Genomic DNA, 21,881 nt, shown 5'->3' on the forward strand with positions numbered 1-21,881 from the left:
TAGAGTGTTGTCCCCAGTGTTAAAAATTGCAGTGGAATTTGGTGACATTAAGTGAGTAGCCTGCCTGCTCATATGAAGATAGAGCTGAGGTCAAGGCTACTAGCAGCACAGAGCATTTCAGATTCGGTTATGACTGTGTCACACAGACATGAGCTAGGGAAGAAAAATGGAGTCAAGTGAGAAGATGAAGATATCCGATGTAGGATGATATTACGTGAAGTTTTATTTGACTTTTTTGCTATGTGATGTCTTGTCTGTTCATTGGTATATTTTTAATACTTTAACAGAGCAGCAACGGGTGATGTTACTGAGCAGCACGCCCACTGTGGTCAAGAAATACTTCCCGATTCCAGTGGAGCATTTAGAAGAAGAGGTCCGGATACGATCAGCAGATGATGGGAAGCTCTTTCGAGAGGAGTACAACGTGAGTCTGCAGGAGAGAATGCAATGACATGCTTATACTGATAAACAGAACTGTCTGTACTGGAGGAGCGCCAGCCCCAGCAGATTTCCTGATATTACATTTCCTCTTTGATTCTACAGTAACATGCAGAGATAAAGTGAGTTTTAATTTCCCCCTAATTTCCCGAGAGATCCACTGGTAAACATTCTGTTACATCATACATAGCTCCTCTGGACTGCCAATGTGGTCCTGCCAGGTTGGGTTCCTATGGTTTTTGACCATGGATAGTGTTAGGTGCTTGTTTCCAAACTTTTGCAGCATATATACGTTACAGTAGTCTTGTTTTTACAGGACTTCCCTACCTACTGCTAATAAAAGGGCAGGTTTATGTCGTTTTGTGTGTAAGGAATTTAATGGACAGGTTTGGGGGTATTCCTGGCTGGAACAGGGCAGACTTGAAATGTCCTGCTTTGGGATTCATATGTTGGAAAATACTGGCTGTAGTAAATGCAGGTAGCAATTTTAATTGGAAAAAAAAAACAACATTAGGGTAGGGTCACATGTTTTGATGCAGATTTTCCTGTAGGTTTTTCAGCCAAAGCCAAAAGTGGATTCAAAAGGAATTGAAAATATAATCCAATAATCCTCCTTCTTGCTGGATCCACTTCTGACTTTTGCCTCAAAACCTCCTCCAAAAAACTGTGTGAACCTACCCAAACTAATGTGCATTGTTCCACTTTTATTATTACCAGTGTATTTGGTACCAATGAAAATTGGAGAGGGAAGTGTGAGCACAGTAGACAGGAACACACAGACAGTAGCCCTAACTGGAACCCAGCCCGCTTTCTCTGCCTACTTGCAGTGCAAGCCCTAGGCGGCAAGTCTGCAACTGGTCGACGTTCCATACTCTGCTTGGTGCAGGACTGACACATTGAGAGAAGAAACTACGCAAAGACGAAGTTGTACAGGAATGGGTTGGAACCGGGCAGACAATGCAGTACCAAATCAGACGACAGAAGGTAGTCAGAAAAGCCAAGCTGAAGTCAGAGCCAGATGGGAAACACAGTACCAAATCACGAGATAGAGAGTGGTCAAAGGCAACCCGAAGTCAGTCCAACAAGCAATCCAAACACATACATAACAGAACTGGGAGCAAAGCTAGTAAGTGAGAACCTATCCCTGGCAATGGTATCTGGCTAGGAAGGGGTTTAAATAGAGCACCAATTCCCAGGATCAGAACCTGATAGGTTTATGATCCGGTGCTCCATTAGTCAGAACACAGCACACAGGAATAGAGCAGCTGAGCAATCAACCCACTGCTAGTTACCTCCAGCACACGCCCGCTGTGGGGAGAAACAGAACATTGCATCCTGTTGCTAAGAATGCTGTCCCAGCGTGGTCTCGCCAAAGCTAGAGATCTTGTCGCTAGGGTCCGGACGGGTATGTTTGTAATAGGTAGTCAACAAGAATTACGGCTAGTTTATTAAAAGGTGCCCATGGACTGCTGAGCAGCCTTACTGTTGTGCTGTCACGGACGTTCCCATGGCAGGTACCAGGAGATCGGAGAGACTGGCAACTCGTGGGTTAAATTGACAAGTTCACTGTGGATCTTATTGTGTCTGTGTTTTGGTGAATGCCACCCCCCTTGCTTCAGGTGTTGCTTGTTGGTAATTTACTTTTCCCATAAGTAGTCGCTTCTCACTCTTGGAGATGCGGTTTATAGATTTTCTTCCTGCCTTCTAACTAGCTGGTCGGTTGTACTCTGTGGTGCTTCTGGAGTTGGCAGTTTTCTACTTTCAGATAAGTCTTGTCTTTTCTTATTGTTTTGTGTTTGTATTATTCCCTGTTGTTTGTATCTGGGCCTGAGACAGAGACTTCCATTCGTCCATCTGGGGAGGAAGTGGTTGTCTCTGGTCCTAACCTCATTCCAGGGCCTTATAGGGATATTAGGGCCTAGGTATACATCATATGAATATTCCTACCTTCAAGGTCTATTCATATTGATAGGTAGTTAGGGCCCGGATTAGGGTTGTTTAGGAGGTGACCTGTTCCTTCCCTAGTTTCCAGGCCCAGTTACTGTTCCCCTTCCCTCCTGTGTTTAGTGTGGAGTTTTTCCCCCACACTGATCGTGACATGTGCCACTAATTTGCTCATTTTTCACCTTTGCCTAATAAATGTGTCTTAAAGGGAACCTGTCACCGGGATTTTGGGTATAGAACTGAGGACATGGGTTGCTAGATGGCCACTAGCACATCCGCAATATCCAGTACCCATAGCTCTGTGTGCTTTTATTGTGTAAAAAAAACGATTTGATACAAATGCAAATTAGCATAAAAGAGTCATATCTTACTTGTGTGACCAGAGAAGAGTCATATTTTTAAGCTCTGACTCCTCTCAGGTTAATTTGCATATGTATCAAATCGGTTTTTATACTCAATAAAAGCACACAGAGCTATGGGGACTGGGTATTGCAGATGTGCTAGCAGCCATCTAGCAACCCATGTCTTTAGCTCTATACCCAAAATCCTGGTGACAGGTTCCCTTTAAAGTCCGCCTACCGCTTGGCCATGGCCACTTTTTCTGCTATGTAACATACATAGTAGCGTAACAGCTGTAAGGCTGGAAGAAGTTATAGATCCATCCCGTTCAGCCTTTCATACTGCAAAGTCGATCCAGAGGAAGGCTAAAAAACATCATCAGGTAGAAACTAATTTTCTTTATGTCCTCGATCAGTGACCCTTCTCCAGTAATCTATTAATTATAGCTTATAATTAGGGATGATCGAATCGTCTTCAGATGAAACATCTGAAGTCGATTTGCATAAAACTTCGGTCCAATACTGTACGGAGCGAGCGCTCCGTACAGTATTAGAATGTATTGGCTCAGATGAGCCGAAGTTATTACTTTGCGAAGTCTCGCGTGACTTCGTGTAATAACTTCATAGATTCGTTTTTACTGTAAAAAAAAACATTTCCCGAACTCGGGTTCGGTTCCAAGTGCTCGTTCCGTACAGTATTGGACCGATGTTTTATCCGAAGTCGATTTGCTCATTCCTCCTTATAATACACTCCAGGTCCCTCTTGAACTTTTTAGTGAGTTCCTCATCACCATGTCCTCTGGCAGACAGCTTCATGGTCTCACTGCTCTTATAGTAAAGAATCCCCTTCTATGTAGGTGGAGATACCTTCTTTACCCTAGACATAGCGGATGTCCCCTCGTTATACAGTCCTGGGTATATACTTTATATACCATGGGGGAGATCTCTGTATTGACCATTGATATCGTTATACATAGCTATTAGATGTCTCCTCAGTCATCTTTTTTTAAACACAATAACTCTAATTTTAAGAAGATAGATGTTGCCTATTGCTTTCACTGAAGACACAACTATCCGTGGTGGAGGAGCGCTCGTCACAGCAGATCTCCTTGATATTGCATTTCTTCTTTGATCTTATGATAAAATGCATGGTTCAAGTGAGTTACACACGGGGTTTTAAAAAAAAAAAAAGAAAGTCTTTTCTGGCAGCCTTCAGGGTTGTTCCTGGAAGAACAGGAGTGTCACCTAAAATGTCCTGAAATTTGGAATTCAAAGTATTAACAGATAAAAGGGGGTTTTCCAGTGCAATTACAATTGGGAGCAGTGGGTGTAGAGGGGCTTAAAAAGAAAAGGATGTATTCGCCGTAGTGTTGACCCATCTCACCCAGTGATTGGCTGCTTGGGATTTCCTTTGCGTCAAAAGCTGAAACAGGAAGTGGAGAGCGGCATTGGATCGGCAGTACTGGGAGATCGGTGAGGGAGAGGTGCCGTTCTTTTATGTTTTTAATCTCTCTGAGCCCACTGCCACTAATTTGTATTGCACTTGGAGATCCTTATTAATAAGAAGTTTTTAAGTTGTTTTGCATCTAGTAAAGAAGGTCAACCATTATAATCCAAGAAAAAAAATGTAACACTGTACATTGTGTTCCAAATCTACATTTCTGGGAATGTTAACATCAAGAGAAGGCCCCTAGTTTGCCTCGCCACCTGAAAGTTTCATACTTTCCTGCTTCCCCGGGTCCGATCCCACGTGATGGCCCCCTTTACTCCATCTTCTGGTCCCCGTTTTGTTTCCTTCTGCCTGGACCATGGACATAGTCATGTTGGCCACTGCAGCCAATGACTGACTTCACTGGTGACGTGTCAACGAGTGACAGATGATGTTGGGGGAGAGAAGAATCGGGCATGTTGAGCTTCAATGCCTTATCCTTTTGTCCTCCTGGGAGCTACTATCAGAAGTGTCTGGCAGCAGCTTTTTCCTCTTTCCCTGTTGACAACACATACAGGGCCGGCTCAGAGGAGTATGGAGTAGTCGGGAGAGATAGCTGTTGGCCGAACGAGCATTTGACCGACAGCAGTTGAAGGTGTATGGGAATCTTTAGGCCTTGGACATGTTAAAAGCTGTTCTCCAAGGGAGAATGTGATGTCTATCCATGACCGTGATCTCCTAACTAAAAGCTGATCTGTCCATCACACTGTAGTCCATTCACATTCAGCTGCATGGCTGGTAAGGGGGGATGGCTCCTTACAAGGCATGTTTTGCAGTGTTTGTCAGACATATACATAGAGAGGATACCTCCCATGGACTCCACTGTGAGTCATAGGGTCTCACGGATGATACCTGTGTGACGTCCGTGTTGCATCCATTTTTATTTTTGGCGGACCCCTTGTAACAATGCATATTCTTGTCCGCAAAATGGACAAGAATAGGAGATGTTCTGTCATTTTTATGGGGCTGCGGGACAGACATACAGATGTGAACAGCGCACAATGTGCTGTCCGCATTTTTGCAGCCCCATTGAAATGAATAGATCTGCATCCAATCCACAAAAAATGCGGATTGGATGTGGTGCAAAAATACAGTTGGGCGAATAGGGCTTTAGGGTGCAGTCACGCGACGGTATATATTTCCTGTATCCGATCCACATTTCAATGGGATTGCAAAAAATGCAGTCAGCAGACTGCACGCTGTCCGTATCTGCATGTCTGTTCCGCAAAAAAACTGAATATGTCCTATTCTTTTCCCATTCAAGTCAAAGGGTCTGCAAAAAATGAGGGTGACAAACGGACACAATGCGGCTGTGTTTTGCAGATAGAATGCGGAAGCACAACAGAATAAAATTTGGATACACGGTTCCATGATACTGCAGGACGGATACGGTCGTGTGAATACACCATTAAAAAAAAACTATACCGCATAGTATATGTTTTTTCTGGATGCGTCTATATGGAATGTTCCAAACAGACATTTTGATGTATTTCAGCCTGGGGGAGGCCAAGAGGACATCCCTTTGGCCTCCTGCGGGTGAATAGGCGCCAATGGATATGTTTGTTTGGTTGATGAATGATATATAGAGCAGATTCATGTTTTCTTGTACATGTAGGACCATAAGAGCCACAAGAAATGTGTTTTTCTTCTACAGTCGCTACAATCTGGGAATTTCCAAGGAACATTTGAAGTGGCCAACAAGGAAGAGAACAAGGAATCCAACCGATATCCCAATATCCTGCCCTGTGAGTCTCATCTGTAACGCAGCTTCACTTCCTTATGGTTGCTTAGCTAAAAGGTGCTCAGAGATCTTCCATTTAGGCTACATGCACACGAACGTTGTTTGTTTCCGTGTCCGTTCAGTTTTTTTTGCGGATAGGATGTGGACCCATTCATTTCAATCGGTCCGCAAAAAATGCAGACAGCACACCGTGTGCTGTCCGCATCGGTATGTCCGTTCCGTAGCCCCGCAAAAAAAATAGAACATGTCCTATTCTTGTCCGTTTTAGGCATTGTTACAATGGATCTGCAAAAAAAAAAAAAAACGGATGGCATACGGATGCCATCAGTTTTTTTTTTTGCAGACCGCAAAACACATACGGTCGTGTGCATGTAGCCTTAGAAGAAGATGATGTAAATATTTTATATATTATATTTCTGTTATTTTTGCAGATTGTCATTAAAACAGACGGCTTCTTATTCAGGCTTATTTGGCTCAGTATGTGCATGGCGTTACCTGATCATCTCCTTCTTCTCACTGTAGTTTACAATTATTATATACTTTTTGCATTGCAATTGCGGTAGACTTAATGTAAAGAAGGGCTGCAGTGTAAAGCACAGTGAGCAGAGCAACAACACTGTAAGGCCTATTGCACACGACCGTATGGCTTTTTCAGTGTTTTGCGGTCCGTTTTTCACGGATCCGTTGTTCCGTTTTTTGTTTCCGTTGTGCTTCCGGTTCTGTTCCGTTTTTCTATATGGCATATACAGTATACAGTAATTACATAGATAAAATTGGGCTGGGCATAACATTTTCAATAGAGGGTTCAGCAAAAAACGGAACGGAAACGGAAGACATACGGATGCATTTCCGTATGTGTCCCGTTTTTTTGGCGGACCCATTGACTTGAATGGAGCCACGGAACGTGATTTGCGGGCAATAATAGGACATGTTCTATGTTAAAACGGAACGAAAAAACAGAAATACGGAAAAGGAATGTATACGGAGTACATTCCGTTTTTTTGGCGGAACCATTGAAATTAATGGTTCCGTATACGGACCGTATACGGAACGCAAAAAACGGCCAGTAAACGGGGAAAAAAAACGGCCGTGTGCAGGGGGCCTAAGAGACAGGACTCCCTCCTAAGTTTCATTTGTTGATTACAGCTCTGTGGTCGTTTAGCGCAACGACAACGCAAGTGGACAAAATAAATCGTTTTGTCACGGTGACTGGCAGTGATAGGGGGAAAATGGCCAATTCGTCATTTTGTGGTCGCTGCTTCTCTTCCCACAAATTTTTTTTAATGAAAAGTAATCAAAAAGCCATACACACCCCAATATGGTATCAATGAAAAGTACAGCTCGACCCACAAAAAACGAGCCCTCACACAGCTCCACATAACCACAAAAAAGTTATAGGGGTCAGAATATGGCAACGAAAAGACTTTTTCAAGGTTTTTATTTATTTATTTTTTTTTCAGTATAAAAACGCAAGGTATCGCCGTAATCGTACTGACCTGGAGAATGAAAGTAACTTGTCATTTTTACCGTATAGGGAACACTGTAAAAACAAAACCCATAAAACTGGAATCGCATTTTTGTTCCAATTTCACCCCATTTGCAGTCTGACACTGTCCAATCAGAGCAGGTAACGCACCCTAATAACAAGGGGAATGTGAAACCCAGTGTTCCATCTGTTCACACATTTCCAGGAGGAATACAAAAGGGACGGCACAATGCAGAATTAGAAGATAAGATGCTGGAGAATTGTTGCTTCATGGGAAATACAAGTCTTTACTAAGATGGACAAGTCTGGAGGGGGTGACGGGTCCGAGAAGGAATGATCTGCTAGATGCTTGTTACACCGTGTGTGTAGGTGTTACTGCTAAATAGGGAGAGGTAATTATCCTGGAGTTAGTGATCTGAATCCGTACACGCATTTAATGTTCCTGTCATGAAAAATGTGGAGAACATTCACGCAGTTGGAGCTGGCAAGGTCACAGGAATCCTTCGGGGACTATTCTTCTCGTCTGTAAACAGGTAGCAATCAATCTGCAGAAGGCGTCTTAGAATATTCCTCAGAAACGTCAGATCAGTCCTTGAATGTAAGGAATGTAGATAGCGGTGCAGAGGAGATGAGGCCTTGTGCTTATCCTCTCCTTCTAGGTCTAATAAGATCTGGATGGTCTGGAGCTGGTTCATCGGGTGATCGGCGGCACAGGGGCGATTATCAGGAACGAGAATTCGTGCAAACGTTGGTCCCCGGATAGTGTGAAGGGCCTTAAGGTCACCTGCACGCGTTGCGTATTGCATGTGTTTTTCCAGATTCTCATACGGAAAAACAGCAGAGTAAGGCTACATGCACACGACCGTTGTGTGTTTTGCGGTCCGCAAAACATGGATGGCGTCCGTGAGCGTTCCGCAATTTGCGGAACGCACACGGACAGCCTTTAATATAACTGCCTATTCTTGTCCGCAAAGCGCGGACAAGAATAGGACATGTTATATTTTTTGGGCGGACCACGGAACGGAGCAACGGATGCGGACAGCACACGGAGCGCTGTCCGCATCTTTTGCGGCGCATTGAAGTGAATGGGTCCTCATCCGAGCCGCCAAAGCTGCGGCTCGGATGCGGACCAAAACAACGGTCGTGGGCATGAGGCAAACTGCAAACTGCCCCAGCACTAGTTATTGCAGACTGCTAGTAATTAATTTATAACTCCTAGCAGGAATAATAGAGGAATGACCCATCACACAGTCATAAGAACAGATGCTCATGTTATTACGTGGGGAAGGCAGGGAGCTCCTGGGACAGTGGTGATGTCGGGAGAGCTGACAGGTGCTCTTTAACACTTATTTTAGTTATTTTTTTTCCCAGATTCCAAAAAAGCAGATGATTGTTATATTTATCAGAAATATCCCTGTTAGGGCTCATGCACACGAGCGGTCTGCAATGCACGGGTGCTGACCAAGTGCACGCCATTTGCGGATGCGGACCCATTCTGTGATCCACAAGATACGCTCCATACTGCAATTTTTTTTTAACATGTTCTATTTTATTACAGTGTGGAGGCACGTACTGAAATCCCATGGAAGTGCTTCCGATCTGTGCGGTCCACAGTACGGGCACGGGACACACGGTCGTGTGCATGAGCCCTTAATGAGCCATGTTTAAGCTCTAGGAGAAGTTCTTCCTTCCCTTGCACCACTGACTGTTTCTCTTCTCTCGTCAGATGACCACTCCAGAGTCGTGCTGACAGCAGTTGATGGATCCTTATGTTCAGACTACATTAACGCCTCATACATAGATGTAAGAGCCGACTCTCCCATCTGTTTAATGCACGCCACCTCCCTTTCAGACTCTTCTCACTTTCTCGGCACAGCTGACGCATTTCGCAATGTTTGTTCCTTTCTTTTCAGGGCTATAAAGAGAAGAAGAAGTTTATAGCGGCGCAAGGTATGAACGTGTGAGGTTTACAATGCATTGCAGCTCTGCTCTCATTAAAGGGAACCTGTCATCACCTTCATGCTGACCTCACTGAGGGCAGCATAAAATAGTGACAGACATGCTGATGTCAGCGATGTGTCACTCATGAGCTAAAAGTAAGAGGTCGCCGAGAACCAGCATCATAATCATTACAGCTCAGGCCTGGAAAAGAGTCACGGCCACCTGAGAAGAGTCCTGGTTATTCCTAATCTCCTGCTCTCTCGCCCATCTGCTGATGATTGGCAGTTCTCTCCTAGACAGAAAGCGAGAAAACTAGGTAGAAGACTGTCAGCCATCAGCAGGAGAGCAGGAGAGCAGGAATAACCAGGACTCTTCTCAGGTGGCCGGGACTCTTTTCCAGGCCCAGTCTGCAAGAATTGTGATGTTGGTTCTCGGCAACCACTTACTTTTTACTTATAAATGACAGACCGCTGAAATCAACTCACCCGTCTATACTTTATTCTGCCTTTAGTGTGGGCAGCATAGAGTTGATGACAGGTTCCCTTTAAAGGGGATGTGTCACCAGGAAATTCACGGTTACACCAGACACAGTGTCTTGTAGGACTAGCTCAGCTAAATGTAATTTTACCTTTAATTTAGTCTACTTTCACACTAGCGTTTACATTTTCCGGTATTGAGATCCATCATAGGGTCTCAATACCGGAGAAAAAAAGCTTGTTTTGTCCCCATTCGTTGTCAATGGGGACGGAACGGAATGCTCCAAAAAGCATTCCGTTCCGTTTGGCTGCATTCCCGTACCGGAGAGCATGCTGCAGTTTTCTTTCCGTCATGGCATGCGGAGCAAAACGGATCCAGCATGACCCACAAGGCAAGTCAATGGGTACGGATCCGTTTTCTCAGACACAATAGAAAACGGATCCGTCCCCCATTGACTTTCAATGGTGTTCATGACGGATCCGTCTTAGGTATGATAAAGATAATACAACTGGATCCGTTCATAACGGATGCAGGCGGTTGTGTTATCAGTAACGGAAGCGTTTTTGCTGAACCCTTCCGAATCAGGCAAAAACGCTAGTGTGAAAGTAGCCTTAGCAATCTGTTTCATTCTGGGGAAAAAAGTACTTTTATCCATTTGCAAATAAGCAGTTAAGTGCACTGAAGGCGGGCCCAGGCCACTCTGTGCACCCTTGCTTCTCCTGCTCCCCTCCTTCTCCTTATTGGACAGGGCCACATTCCTGCATAGTCATGAAGGATCGGAAGGGGCTGGCAGAGGAAGCCGGAGGAGCGAGGGTGCACAGATTGGCGTGGCAGAACCACAGAATACCACAGTGCAGCACAAAATACTGCCACCCCCACTGCAGTATTTAAAGGGGTTTTCCAACATTTTGATACTGATGACCTATCTGGGACCCCCGCCGATCAGTTATTTGAAAAGGCACCGGCGCTCCTGTGAGCATCACGGCCTTCTTGCAGCTTACCAAGCACAGTGCCGTACATTGTATAGCGGCTGTGCTTGGCATCGCACTCAGCCCCCATTCTCAGGATAGGTCATCAGTATCCAAATCTCAGAAAACCCCTTTAACTGAGAACGGCAAGTTTAATTCTGGCGCGCACCGGCGGCTGTCGCATAAACACCTGATGCTTCTAGCATTATTGAATGCTGAGAGGATCACATCATTATGTACCCGGCTGGCGGCCATGAAGATGGCTCAGGTGGCCCCCTGGGCATCGGCCCACCGGGAAACCTCCTTGTAGGGTCTATAGACAGTCCGTTCCTACTTTAATGGAAAGTCTGGGACAACTTATGGCCACGTGTCATGTGCATTAAATGATGGTGCTAAGCAGGGCTGCACCACCAATGAGACCAGGTGAGGCTCAGGCAGCACCAGGTAGGGGCAAGAGGGGGGGGCAGCCGAAGTGCCATGAGCTGAAGGGAAGGGGTTAGGTTAAGAAATTGGCATTGGGGAGGGAGGGGCGCCATTTCAGTTTTCGCCTCAGGCAGCAGAAAGCCTACCATAATAAATGCTACCATAATAAAAGTGTACAACAGCTCGATGAGAGTCGTCTGCATATGGCCGTAGGTGTTTTGCAGTTCGTAAATCGTGGATTCGCAAAACACGGATCCTGGCCGAGTGCAAGGCACCATTTTTTTTTTTACTTCTGTAAAAATGTCCTATCCTTGTCCGCAAGAATAGGGCATGTTCTATTTTTTTGCGGGGGCGCGGAATGGACATATGGATGCAGACAGCACACGGATGTGCTATCCGTATCTTTTGCGGCCTCATTGAGGTGAATGGGTCTGCATCCGATCCATAAAAAACGCGGATCGGATGTGGACAAAAGCTTCAAAAACGTCTGTTTGTTTGCATGAGCCCTAACAGCGGGTCACCAGCGCAGTTCTCAGGTCAGCGCTTCTCTTCTACTGCAGGCCCCAAGCCAGAGACCGTGAACGACTTCTGGAGGATGATCTGGGAGCAGAAGTCTGCCACCATAGTCATGCTCACCAACCTGAAGGAAAGGAAAGAGGTGAGTGTCCTCTTATCGTTCTCTCTTTTATTGTATGAGGAGTGTGACAAGGTTCAAGTATGATAATAGCAGGCGAGGCCCCAGATAAGGAAGCGCTGGTGTAACGAGAGGCAATGGTGACGCATGGCTTCCTGTCCTCCCTGGCTCGTCCAGGGTTAGCATCTCTGCTGGTAATGTCCCTGAAGCCACGTGATTTACACTGGTAGGCCTGACTTTATTCATGTTGCGTATACCGAAAGTATATTTATTGCAAAGTGAGTCCATTTACAGATTTGTGAATTGATGCTTTAGCAGTGCACTGACTTAAAGGGGTTGTGTCACCACTAAGGATCAGATCTATTGTGCAGATTGTAACATGTGAACAGTCTTTGTCATTCACACGCTGTTGCCTGATTTAGAAAACAATCTGAGAGTTTGTTTTATTATAATATGGCGCCACCTGGTGTTCAAAGTGTATAGCAATGTGCACGCCCCCCGATTAAGCTGAGTGCTCTGATATGAGGGGCTGATGGTGCTGGGGTCACTATATGATATGAGGGGCTGATAGTACTGGGGTCCACTATATGATATGAGGGGCTGATAGTGCTGGGGGTCTCTATCTGATATGAGGGGTTGATAGTACTGGGGTCACTATCTGATATGAGGGGCTGATAGTACTGGGGGTAACTATATGATATGAGGGGCAGATAGTGCTGGGGGTCTCTATCTGATATGAGGGGCAGATAGTGCTGGGGGTCGCTATCTGATATGAGGGGCAGATAGTGCTGGGGGTAACTAAATGATATGAGGGGCTGATAGTGCCGGGGGTCTCTATCTGATATGAGGGGCAAATAGTGCTGGGGGTCACTATCTGATATGAGGGTCAGATAGTGCTGGGGGTCTCTATCTGATATGAGGGGCTGATAGTGCTGGGGGTCTCTATCTGATATGAGGGGCTGATAGTGCTGGGGGTCTCTATCTGATATGAGGGGCAGATAGTGCTGGGGGTCGCTATCTGATATGAGGGGCTGATAGTGCTGGGGGTCTCTATCTGATATGAGGGGCTGATAGTGCTTGGGGTCATTATTTGATATTAGGGGCAGATAGTGCTGGGGGTCTCTATCTGATATGAGGGGCTGATAGTGCTGGGGGTCATTATCTGATATGAGGGGCAGATAGTGCTGGGGGTCATTATCTGATATTAGGGGCAGATAGTGCTGGGGGTCATTATCTGATATGAGGGGCAGATAGTGCTGGGGGTCTCTATCTGATATGAGGGGCAGATAGTGCTGGGGGTCATTATCTGATATGAGGGGCAGATAGTGCTGGGGGTCTCTATCTGATATGAGGGGCAGATAGTGCTGGGGGTAACTATATGATATGAGGGGCAGATAGTGCTGGGGGTCATTATCTGATATGAGGGGCTGATAGTGCTGGGGGTCACTATCTGATATGAGATGCTTATGATAGTGCTGGGGGGTCACTATATGATATGAGGGGCAGATAGTGCTGGGGGTCATTATCTGATATGAGGGGCTTATAGTACTGAGGGTCGCTATCTGATATGAGGGGCTGATAGTGCTGGGGGTCACTATCTGATATGAGATGCTGATGATAGTGCTGGGGGTCGCTATCTGATATGAGATGCTGATGATAGTGCTGGGGGTCACTATCTGATATGAGATGCTGATGATAGTGCTGGGGGTCACTATCTGATATGAGGGGCTGATGATAGTGCTGGGGTCACTTATTATTAATGTGAGGCACATGGTGTTATTACTTTGTTCCATCCATGTGCCTCACATTAATAGTAAGTGACCCCATCCAGTACCTCACGCATTAACCTCATGTTTCCCATTATGTGAGGAGGTACTTGATGGGGTCACTATTAATGTGAGCCACATCGTTTTATCAATTTGGACCTCCATGTGTCTCACATTAAGGCCTCATGCACACGACTGTATTTTTTCACGGTCCGCAAAACAGGGTTCCGTTGGTCCGTGATCCGTAACCGTTTTTTCGTCCGTGGGTCTTCCTTGATTTTTGGAGGATCCACGGACATGAAAAAAAAGTCGTTTTGGTGTCCGCCTGGCCGTGCGGAGCCAAACGGATCCGTCCTGAATTACAATGCAAGTCAATGGGGACGGATCCGTTTGACGTTGACACAATATGGTGCAATTTCAAACTGATCCGTCCCCCATTGACTTTCAATGTAAAGTCAGGAGTTAATATACCATAGGATCTGAGTTTTCTCCAATCCGATGGTATATTTTAACTTGAAGCGTCCCCATCACCATGGGAACGCCTCTATGTTAGAATATACCATTGGATTTGAGTTAGATCGTGAAACTCGGATCCGACAGTATATTCTAACACAGAGGCGTTCCCATAGTGATGGGGACGCTTCTAGTTAGAATATACTACTAACTGTGTACATGACTGCTCCCTGCTGCCTGGCAGCACCCGATTTGTTACAGGGGGCTGTGATCAGCACAATTAATCCTTCAGGTGCCACACCTGAAGGGGTTAATTGTGCGTATCATAGCCCCCTGTAAGACATCAGGGGCTGCCAGGCAGCAGGGGGCAGACCCCCCTCCCTCCCCAGTTTGAATATCATTGGTGGCCAGTGTGCGGCCCCCCCCCGGCCCCACCTCTATTGTAATATCATTGGTGGCCAGTGTGCGCCCCCCCCTGGCCCCCCCTCTATTGTAAAATCATTGGTGGCCAGTGTGTGGCCTCCGTCGGCCCCCCTCCCTTTATTGTAATATCATTGGTGGCCAGTGTGCGGCCCCCCCCCTCTATTGTAATATCATTGGTGGCCAGTGTGCGGCCTCCGTCGGCCCCCCTCCCTCCCTTTATTGTATTATCATTGGTGGCCAGTGTGCGGCCCCCCCTCTATTGTAATATCATTGGTGGCCAGTGTGCGGCCTCCGTCGGCCCCCCTCCCCCCCTCTATTGTAATTTCATTGGTGGCCAGTGTATATATTACAATATTAGAAGCATCATACTTACCTGCTGCGCTGTCTGAGACTGGCTGGGAGCTCCTCCTACTGGTAAGTGACAGGTCTGTGCGGCGCATTGCTTAATGATCTGTCACTTACCAGTAGGAGGAGCTCCCGGCCGGTCACAGACAGCGCAGCAGGTAAGTATGATGCTTCTAATATTGTAATATTGCTAAGTAACCATGGCAACCAGGCCTGCAGTAGCGTCCTGGTTGCCATGGTTACCGATCGGAGCCCCAGCGATTAAACTGGGACTCCGATCGGAACTCTCCGCTGCCACCAATGATCGGGGGGGGGGGGGAAGGTGGCCGCACACTGGCCACCAATGATATTAATACATTAGAGGGGGGGCCGGGGGGGCGCACACTGGCCACCAATATATTACAATAGAGGGAGGGGGGGGCCGCACGCTGGCCACCAATGATATTACAATAAAGGGAGGGAGGGGGGGCCGACAGAGGCCGCACACTGGCCACCAATGATATTACAATAGGGGGGGGGCGGGGGGGCCGCACACTGGCCACCAATGATATTCAAACTGGGGAGGGAGGGGGGTCTACCCCCTGCTGCCTGGCAGCCCCTGATCTCTTATAGGGGGCTATGATATGCACAATTAACCCCTCAGGTGCAGCATCTGAGGGGTTAATTGTGCGGATCACAGTCCCCTGTAAGAGATCGGGTGCTGCCAGGCAGCAGGGGGCAGTCATGTATACAGTTCGTAGTATATTCTAACTAGAAGCGTCCCCATCACTATGGGAACGCCTCTGTGTTAGAATATACTGTCGGATATGAGTTTTGACGAAGTGAAAACTCATCTCTGAAAAAGTTTTTATGCAGACGGATCTTCGGATCCGTCTGTATGAAAGTAACCTGCGGCCACGGATCACGGACGCGCATGCCAATCTTGTGTGCATCCGTGTTCTTTCACGGACCCATTGACTTGAATGGGTCCGTGAACCGTTGTCCGTCAAAAAAATAGGACAGGTCATATTTTTTTGACGGACAGGAAACACGGATCACGGATGCGGCTGCAAAATGGGGCATTTTCCGATTTTTCCACGGACCCATTGAAAGTCAATGGGTCCGCGAAAAAAAACGGAAAACAGCACAACGGCCACGGATGCACACAACGGTCGTGTGCATGAGGCCTAATAGTAAGTGATCCCATCAAGAACCTCCGTACATAATAGGCAACATGGGGTTAATTTATGGGTATTCTAGATTCTGAATGCAAATTTTTCTTTTTCATTTATTTTTATTTCCTTGTATTTCTTGTGAATAATGCAGGACAAATGTTACCAGTACTGGCCCGACCAAGGCTGCTGGATTTATGGGAATATCAGAGTTTCAGTAGAAGACGTCATTGTTCTGGTGGACTACACCATCCGAAAGTTCTGCATACAACCTGTAAGTGTTGAGTCCATGTGGACTGAAATGCATTGGTTACTGTTCACACAATGTGCTTTACTTCTCGCTTTATGGTTTCTGTTGGCAAATGCCTTTGTTTTTGTAGTGATTTTGGAAGCAATGTTTAATGCAGTCGTTGGTTCATGCAGGTTCATGATGGCTGCAAGGCCCCCAGGCTGGTAACGCAGTTACATTTTACCAGCTGGCCCGACTTTGGAGTGCCCTTCACACCCATTGGCATGCTAAAATTCCTCAAGAAAGTCAAATCCGTCAATCCAGCACATGCTGGACCCATCGTTGTTCACTGCAGGTAAGAACCGCCTGACTATTCCTACAGTGCCATCCACTATAAGGGCTCATGCACACGACCAGATGTATTTTGTGGTCCCCAAAACACGGATCAACAAAAAATACGGATGACGTCCGTGTGCTGGCCCCTAATAGAAAAGTCCTATCCTTGTTCGTAATGGGGGCCTCAAAGAATGGCATCGAAGGCCACATGTGGCCCCTGGGCCACAGGTTGTGCACCCCTGCACTAAATGGTAGGATATTTTTAATTACGCTTATTTGCAAAATTGTTAAATTTTTCATTTTGGATGCATTGGAAGAAGAACAGAAGGATCCTTTTTATTTCAGTGTCCTCCTATGATAATATATGCGACTGCGAAACATATGCTGCCATATGGGAAAAATACAGCAGTCTCCATAGTATAACATAAAGTCCGAATGTGATTGACATAATATATATTGTATCTCCTCAAGCAGATAGAAAAGTAAACTGTGCAGGGGAAGGGAAGGGCTCACCACAAACTATATTTAACATATCCTCATAAAATAAAATGCAGATATACGACAGGTTATTTTATGGGGGACGACATGACCCTGTAACTGTATACCTAGTTCCTGGGTTGTAAAAGAATGGACGTCCTCTAAGGGCTGTATATGAGGCCGACTATCGCTGCAGAATCTGTTAATACTGATCTGCTCCCAAAAACTTTTACAGATCTAGTAAAGGGGAAACCAACCTATGATAAGAATGTGTGACATACAAAATAGATCTGAAAGGGGCATTCCAATATTAATGATTACATTTATTTATTTATTTAGAGAAAAGGATGTTGAACAATTTTCTTATATTCTAATAATCTATGTAAAATGTTTCTTGAGAGACATTTGTTATATCCATACAGTAGCCTCTCCCTAAAGAAAAAAAAAATGGTATAGTCCATTTTAGTCTAGTACAATGCATCCATAGGAGAGCAGGATAGGACTAAACATGGCGTCAGTCATGTGACCCTCATAAGTATCATGTGACCTGAATTTCAGTTAAAGAGGTTATCCAAAGTGTAAAACATTTACACTGCTCCCCGGCACCTGCGTTGCTCCTGATCCCCGCACGGCCGCCGCCGCATCTCCCCGTTGTTCAGATCAAAACATCCAACGATGGGGGCACTAGCCAATAGCAGGCTGCAACGAGGACGAGCATCCCTAGCGTCACCCGCGATGCTAGGGAGGCTCATCCCCATCGCGGCCTGCTATTAGCTGGTCTGCCCATCCCCATCGCTGGATGTTTTGATCCACGCAACAGGGAGATGCAGCGGCGGTTGTGCGGGGATCAGGAGCTGGGTCCTGGGAAGCGGGATAAGTGTCATTTACACTTTGGATAACCTCTTTATAACTTCCCAGGTATCTAACAGGTGAATAATAGTGTATTGAGGAGCAGAACATATACAGTATATATATATAGTATTACTATCTACAGCATACAGTGTCTGTATAGAAGCAGATCTGTGTTGTGTTTTTTTTTACACTAAACTTTATTAACAACATGACTTCACCTAGAGACATGCGACCCTTTTACAACATCACCTACAGACAGGTGGCCATGTAAACAAACACAGAAGTTAGTTACTGTAATAACCATAATAAAAATCATGTTTCCACCACTAGTCCTATATACTTATCACATGAATGTGTCCTGTGTGCTGACCCAGCACATGTATGTCATGTAACACTGCTGCTTACTAAATGTCAGCGATTATTTGATATAAAGGGTGTCACATAACTGATGCCATGTTTCAGTTAGGCCATGGATACATTACACATGACTGCTACATGGGCTATACCATCCTACTGCATATAGACGTCAACCGCCTGATGTAAGAAAGATATGTGTGCAGAATTTTAAATATATCTATATTAGAAAATTGTATGATTTCCTATTATATAAACAAATTTAAAAAAAACTGCAATACCCGAGATGAGTTATAAATTCATATTGCTGTATAACCAGGAAACTTCAGACAATTCCCAAAGGCACAGCGACACCTGCTGGTCGGGAGAAGGCTTGCAGTCGGTCAGGCATCCTTGTCCTATTGAATTCAATGTGCACAGTCCTGAGAAGCTCAAGGTCACATGCAAACATTGCAACTCTTTATTAAAACCATGGCAACCAAAAGGACATTTTTATGATATTTTCTGTACAGATAAAAGCTCGTGGAGCTCAGTACAATGTGTGAGCGAGATCAGGCATTTCCATTGTGTATATGGCCTGTGCTGCAGGAAGGATGGAGGGCTGGTTATATTTAGGGCTTGTTCACACGGCCGTTGTGGGTCTGTGGACGTATTGCGTCCCGCATACGGCGGGTCCGCAATACACGGCCACCGACCTGAGTGCTTCCGTGGTGTTTCTGTCCGTGCCTCCACACCGCAAAAAAATAGAACTTGTTCTATTTTTTAGCGGTGAGGATGGATCACGGACCCATTCAAGTTGAATGGGTCTCGATCCGTCCCGGCCGCCGCACGGACGTTGCCCGTGCATTGGAGACCGCAATGCACGGGCCCCAATGCACAGAACGGCCGCACAACGGCCGTGTGAATAAGCCCTTAAAGGGGTTCTGCAGTTTGTTTAAACTGATGATCTATTCTCTGGATAGATCATCCGCATCTGATCGGCGGGGGTCCGACACCCAGGACCCCTGCCGATCAGCTGTTTGAGAAGGCAGCGGCGCTCCAGGAGCGCCGCGGCCTTCTCACTGTTTACCGCAGGCCCAGTGACGTCACGACTGGTATCAACTGGACTGGGCGTGGCTAAGCTCCATTCAAGTGAACAGAGCTTAGCCCCGCCCAGGGCAGTGATACTAGTCGTGACGTCACTGGGCCTGCGGTAAACAGTGAGAAGGCCGCTGCGCTCCTGGAGAACGTAGAACCCCTTTAAAGGAGTTTTTTTTTCTGGGATTAATTAAAAGGGTTGTTCAGTGGGTAAATTCTGGTTACCGACCTTCAGGATAGGCCATCAATATAGAAACAGAAGATTGATGGCAGAAAAAGTCTTTATATTATCTATTTTTATTTTTATTTTATGTCTTTTTTATTTTAGGACAGGCGTGTGTTTATCCTAGGCATGTCTAAATTCACTTACTGTAGATTCCTCAACCACTTCTGCTGGCAGTTTGTTCCAAGCTTCAACCACACTTTCAGTATAATAATATTTCCTGGCATTGCTCCTGATCTTACCCCCAGCTAATTTCATTTACGCCCCCTTGTTCTTGTTCTCAAGTTGGGGGGAAATCAGATTTTCAAGGAGTTATATGAGATTTCAGAGAGTATTCTGCTGTTATTATTTGTGGAAACGGTGCCACACTTGTTCACAGGCCGTGTCTGGTACTGCAGCCCAGCCTCATTCACATCTGATGAAGTACCAGGCACAGCCCCTAGACAAGGGTGGGGTGGTTTATCCAACTTTTTGTCCACATAGAGATGCATCTGAAGCTAAAATCTTCCGTCATTAGTTTTGCTGGAAGATTACTCCTCCTACTTAGGGCTCATGCACACAAACGTATTTTCTTTCCGTGTCCGTTCCGGTTTTTTTTGCAGACGATATGCGGAACCATTAATTTCAATGGAACATAAACACCAAACCTATATCCCCAGCTATAATCAACCCATATACACCATAGAATAGAACACCAATAGAAGTATATGTGCAAGTGCAAAAAGTATCTTTAGGGAGGTACTATAAAGTGCAGATTCAAGAGTACATAAATAAGTATTATACACACAGCCTAATGGTATGGCTATAAATAGTACAGATCAAATAACGTAAAAAATAAGCAATGCAGTATAATACAAAGTATATAGGCAGATATCTATATAGAACCAACTAAATAATTGTGTCCAGCCTCAGGTCAGACCACCACCACTATGTTGGTGTTTTGAACCTTTTTAATTTATTTGTGTATGCCAATCATGTCTGCAATATATGTTTAACCCATAGGACACCAGCGCCGTACATGTACTGCGCTGGAAGCCGGGACACAAATCCCAGCGCAGTACATGTACGGCGCTCTGATCAGGGAGGTGCAGGAGCTGCGCCCGCCCGATCAGCTGCAGGGGTCCGGACCCCTGCTGTATGTGCTGTTTTCACCTATGCCGGCACATTACCGGCACATTAACCCTTGATGGGTCCGTGTGGCCATCGGGTCCCCGCACTGCTGTGATGGGGACCCGATGGCAGGGAAGGAAGCCCGATGCCTTCCTTAGGCATGATGGCTGCCATCCCTCTTAGGCTACATGCACACGACCGTATGTGTTTTGCGGTCCGCAAAAAAAACGGATTACATTCTGTATGGCATCTGTTTTTTTGCGGATCCGTTTTTTTTGCGAATCCATTGTAATAATGCCTATCCTTGTCCGCAAACTAGAAAAAAATAGGACATGCACTATTTTTTTTGCAGGGCAACGGAACGGACATACTGTTGCGGACAGCACACTGTGTGCTGTCTGCGTTTTTTGCGGCCCCATCGAAATGAATGGGTCCACATCCTATCCGCAAAAAAAACGGAATGGACACGGAAACAAACAACGTTCCTGTGCATGTAGCCTTAGGCTGCGTTCACACGGGCGAGATTTCCACGTGGGTGCAATGCGGTAGGTAAACGTATTGCACCCGCACTGAATCCCGACCCATTCATTTCAATGGGGCTGTTCAGATGAGCTGTGATTTTCACGCATCACTTGTGCGTTGCGTGAAAATCGCAGCATGCTCTATATTCTGCGTTTTTCACGCAACGCAGGCCCCATAGAAGTGAATGGGGTTGCGTGAAAATCGCAAGCATCCGCAAGCAAGTGCGGATGCGGTGCGATTTTCACGCACGGTTGCTAGGAGACGATCGGGATGGAGACCCGATCATTATTATTTTCCCTTATAACATGGTTATAAGGGAAAATAATAGCATTCTGAATACAGAATGCATAGTAAACTAGCGCTGGAGGGGTTAAAAAAATTATAATAATAATTTAACTCACCTTAATCCACTTGATCGCGTAGCCCGGCATCTCATTCTGTCTCCTTTGCTGAACAGGACCTGTGGTGAGCATTAATTACAGGTAAAGGACCTTTGGTGACGTCACTCCGGTCATCACATGATCCATCACATGATCTTTTACCATGGTGATGGATCATGTGATGACCGGAGTGACGTCACCAAAGGTCCTTTACCTGTAATGAATGCTCACCACAGGTCCTGTTCAGCAAAGTAGACAGAAGGAGATGCCGGGCTACGCGATTAAGTGGACTAAGGTGAGTTAT

General features: G+C 45.8%; 1 protein-coding gene across 3 annotated transcripts in view; it reads left to right on the forward strand.

Annotated features, from left to right (window-relative positions):
* PTPRE (protein tyrosine phosphatase receptor type E) overlaps positions 1–21,881 on the forward strand; it is a 228,169-nt gene that overhangs the window by 162,945 nt on the left and 43,343 nt on the right. For all 3 annotated transcript variants that reach the window (XM_040439123.1, XM_040439124.1, XM_040439125.1), the window contains 7 exons: positions 288–424; positions 5,864–5,954; positions 9,163–9,239; positions 9,350–9,386; positions 11,806–11,903; positions 16,172–16,291; positions 16,441–16,601. In XM_040439123.1, the coding sequence (XP_040295057.1) occupies positions 288–424; positions 5,864–5,954; positions 9,163–9,239; positions 9,350–9,386; positions 11,806–11,903; positions 16,172–16,291; positions 16,441–16,601 (721 nt within the window). The remainder of the gene's footprint in view (positions 1–287; positions 425–5,863; positions 5,955–9,162; positions 9,240–9,349; positions 9,387–11,805; positions 11,904–16,171; positions 16,292–16,440; positions 16,602–21,881) is intronic.

Source organism: Bufo bufo, chromosome 6 (assembly GCF_905171765.1).
Source record: "Bufo bufo chromosome 6, aBufBuf1.1, whole genome shotgun sequence".
NCBI classification, from domain to species: Eukaryota; Metazoa; Chordata; class Amphibia; order Anura; family Bufonidae; genus Bufo; species Bufo bufo.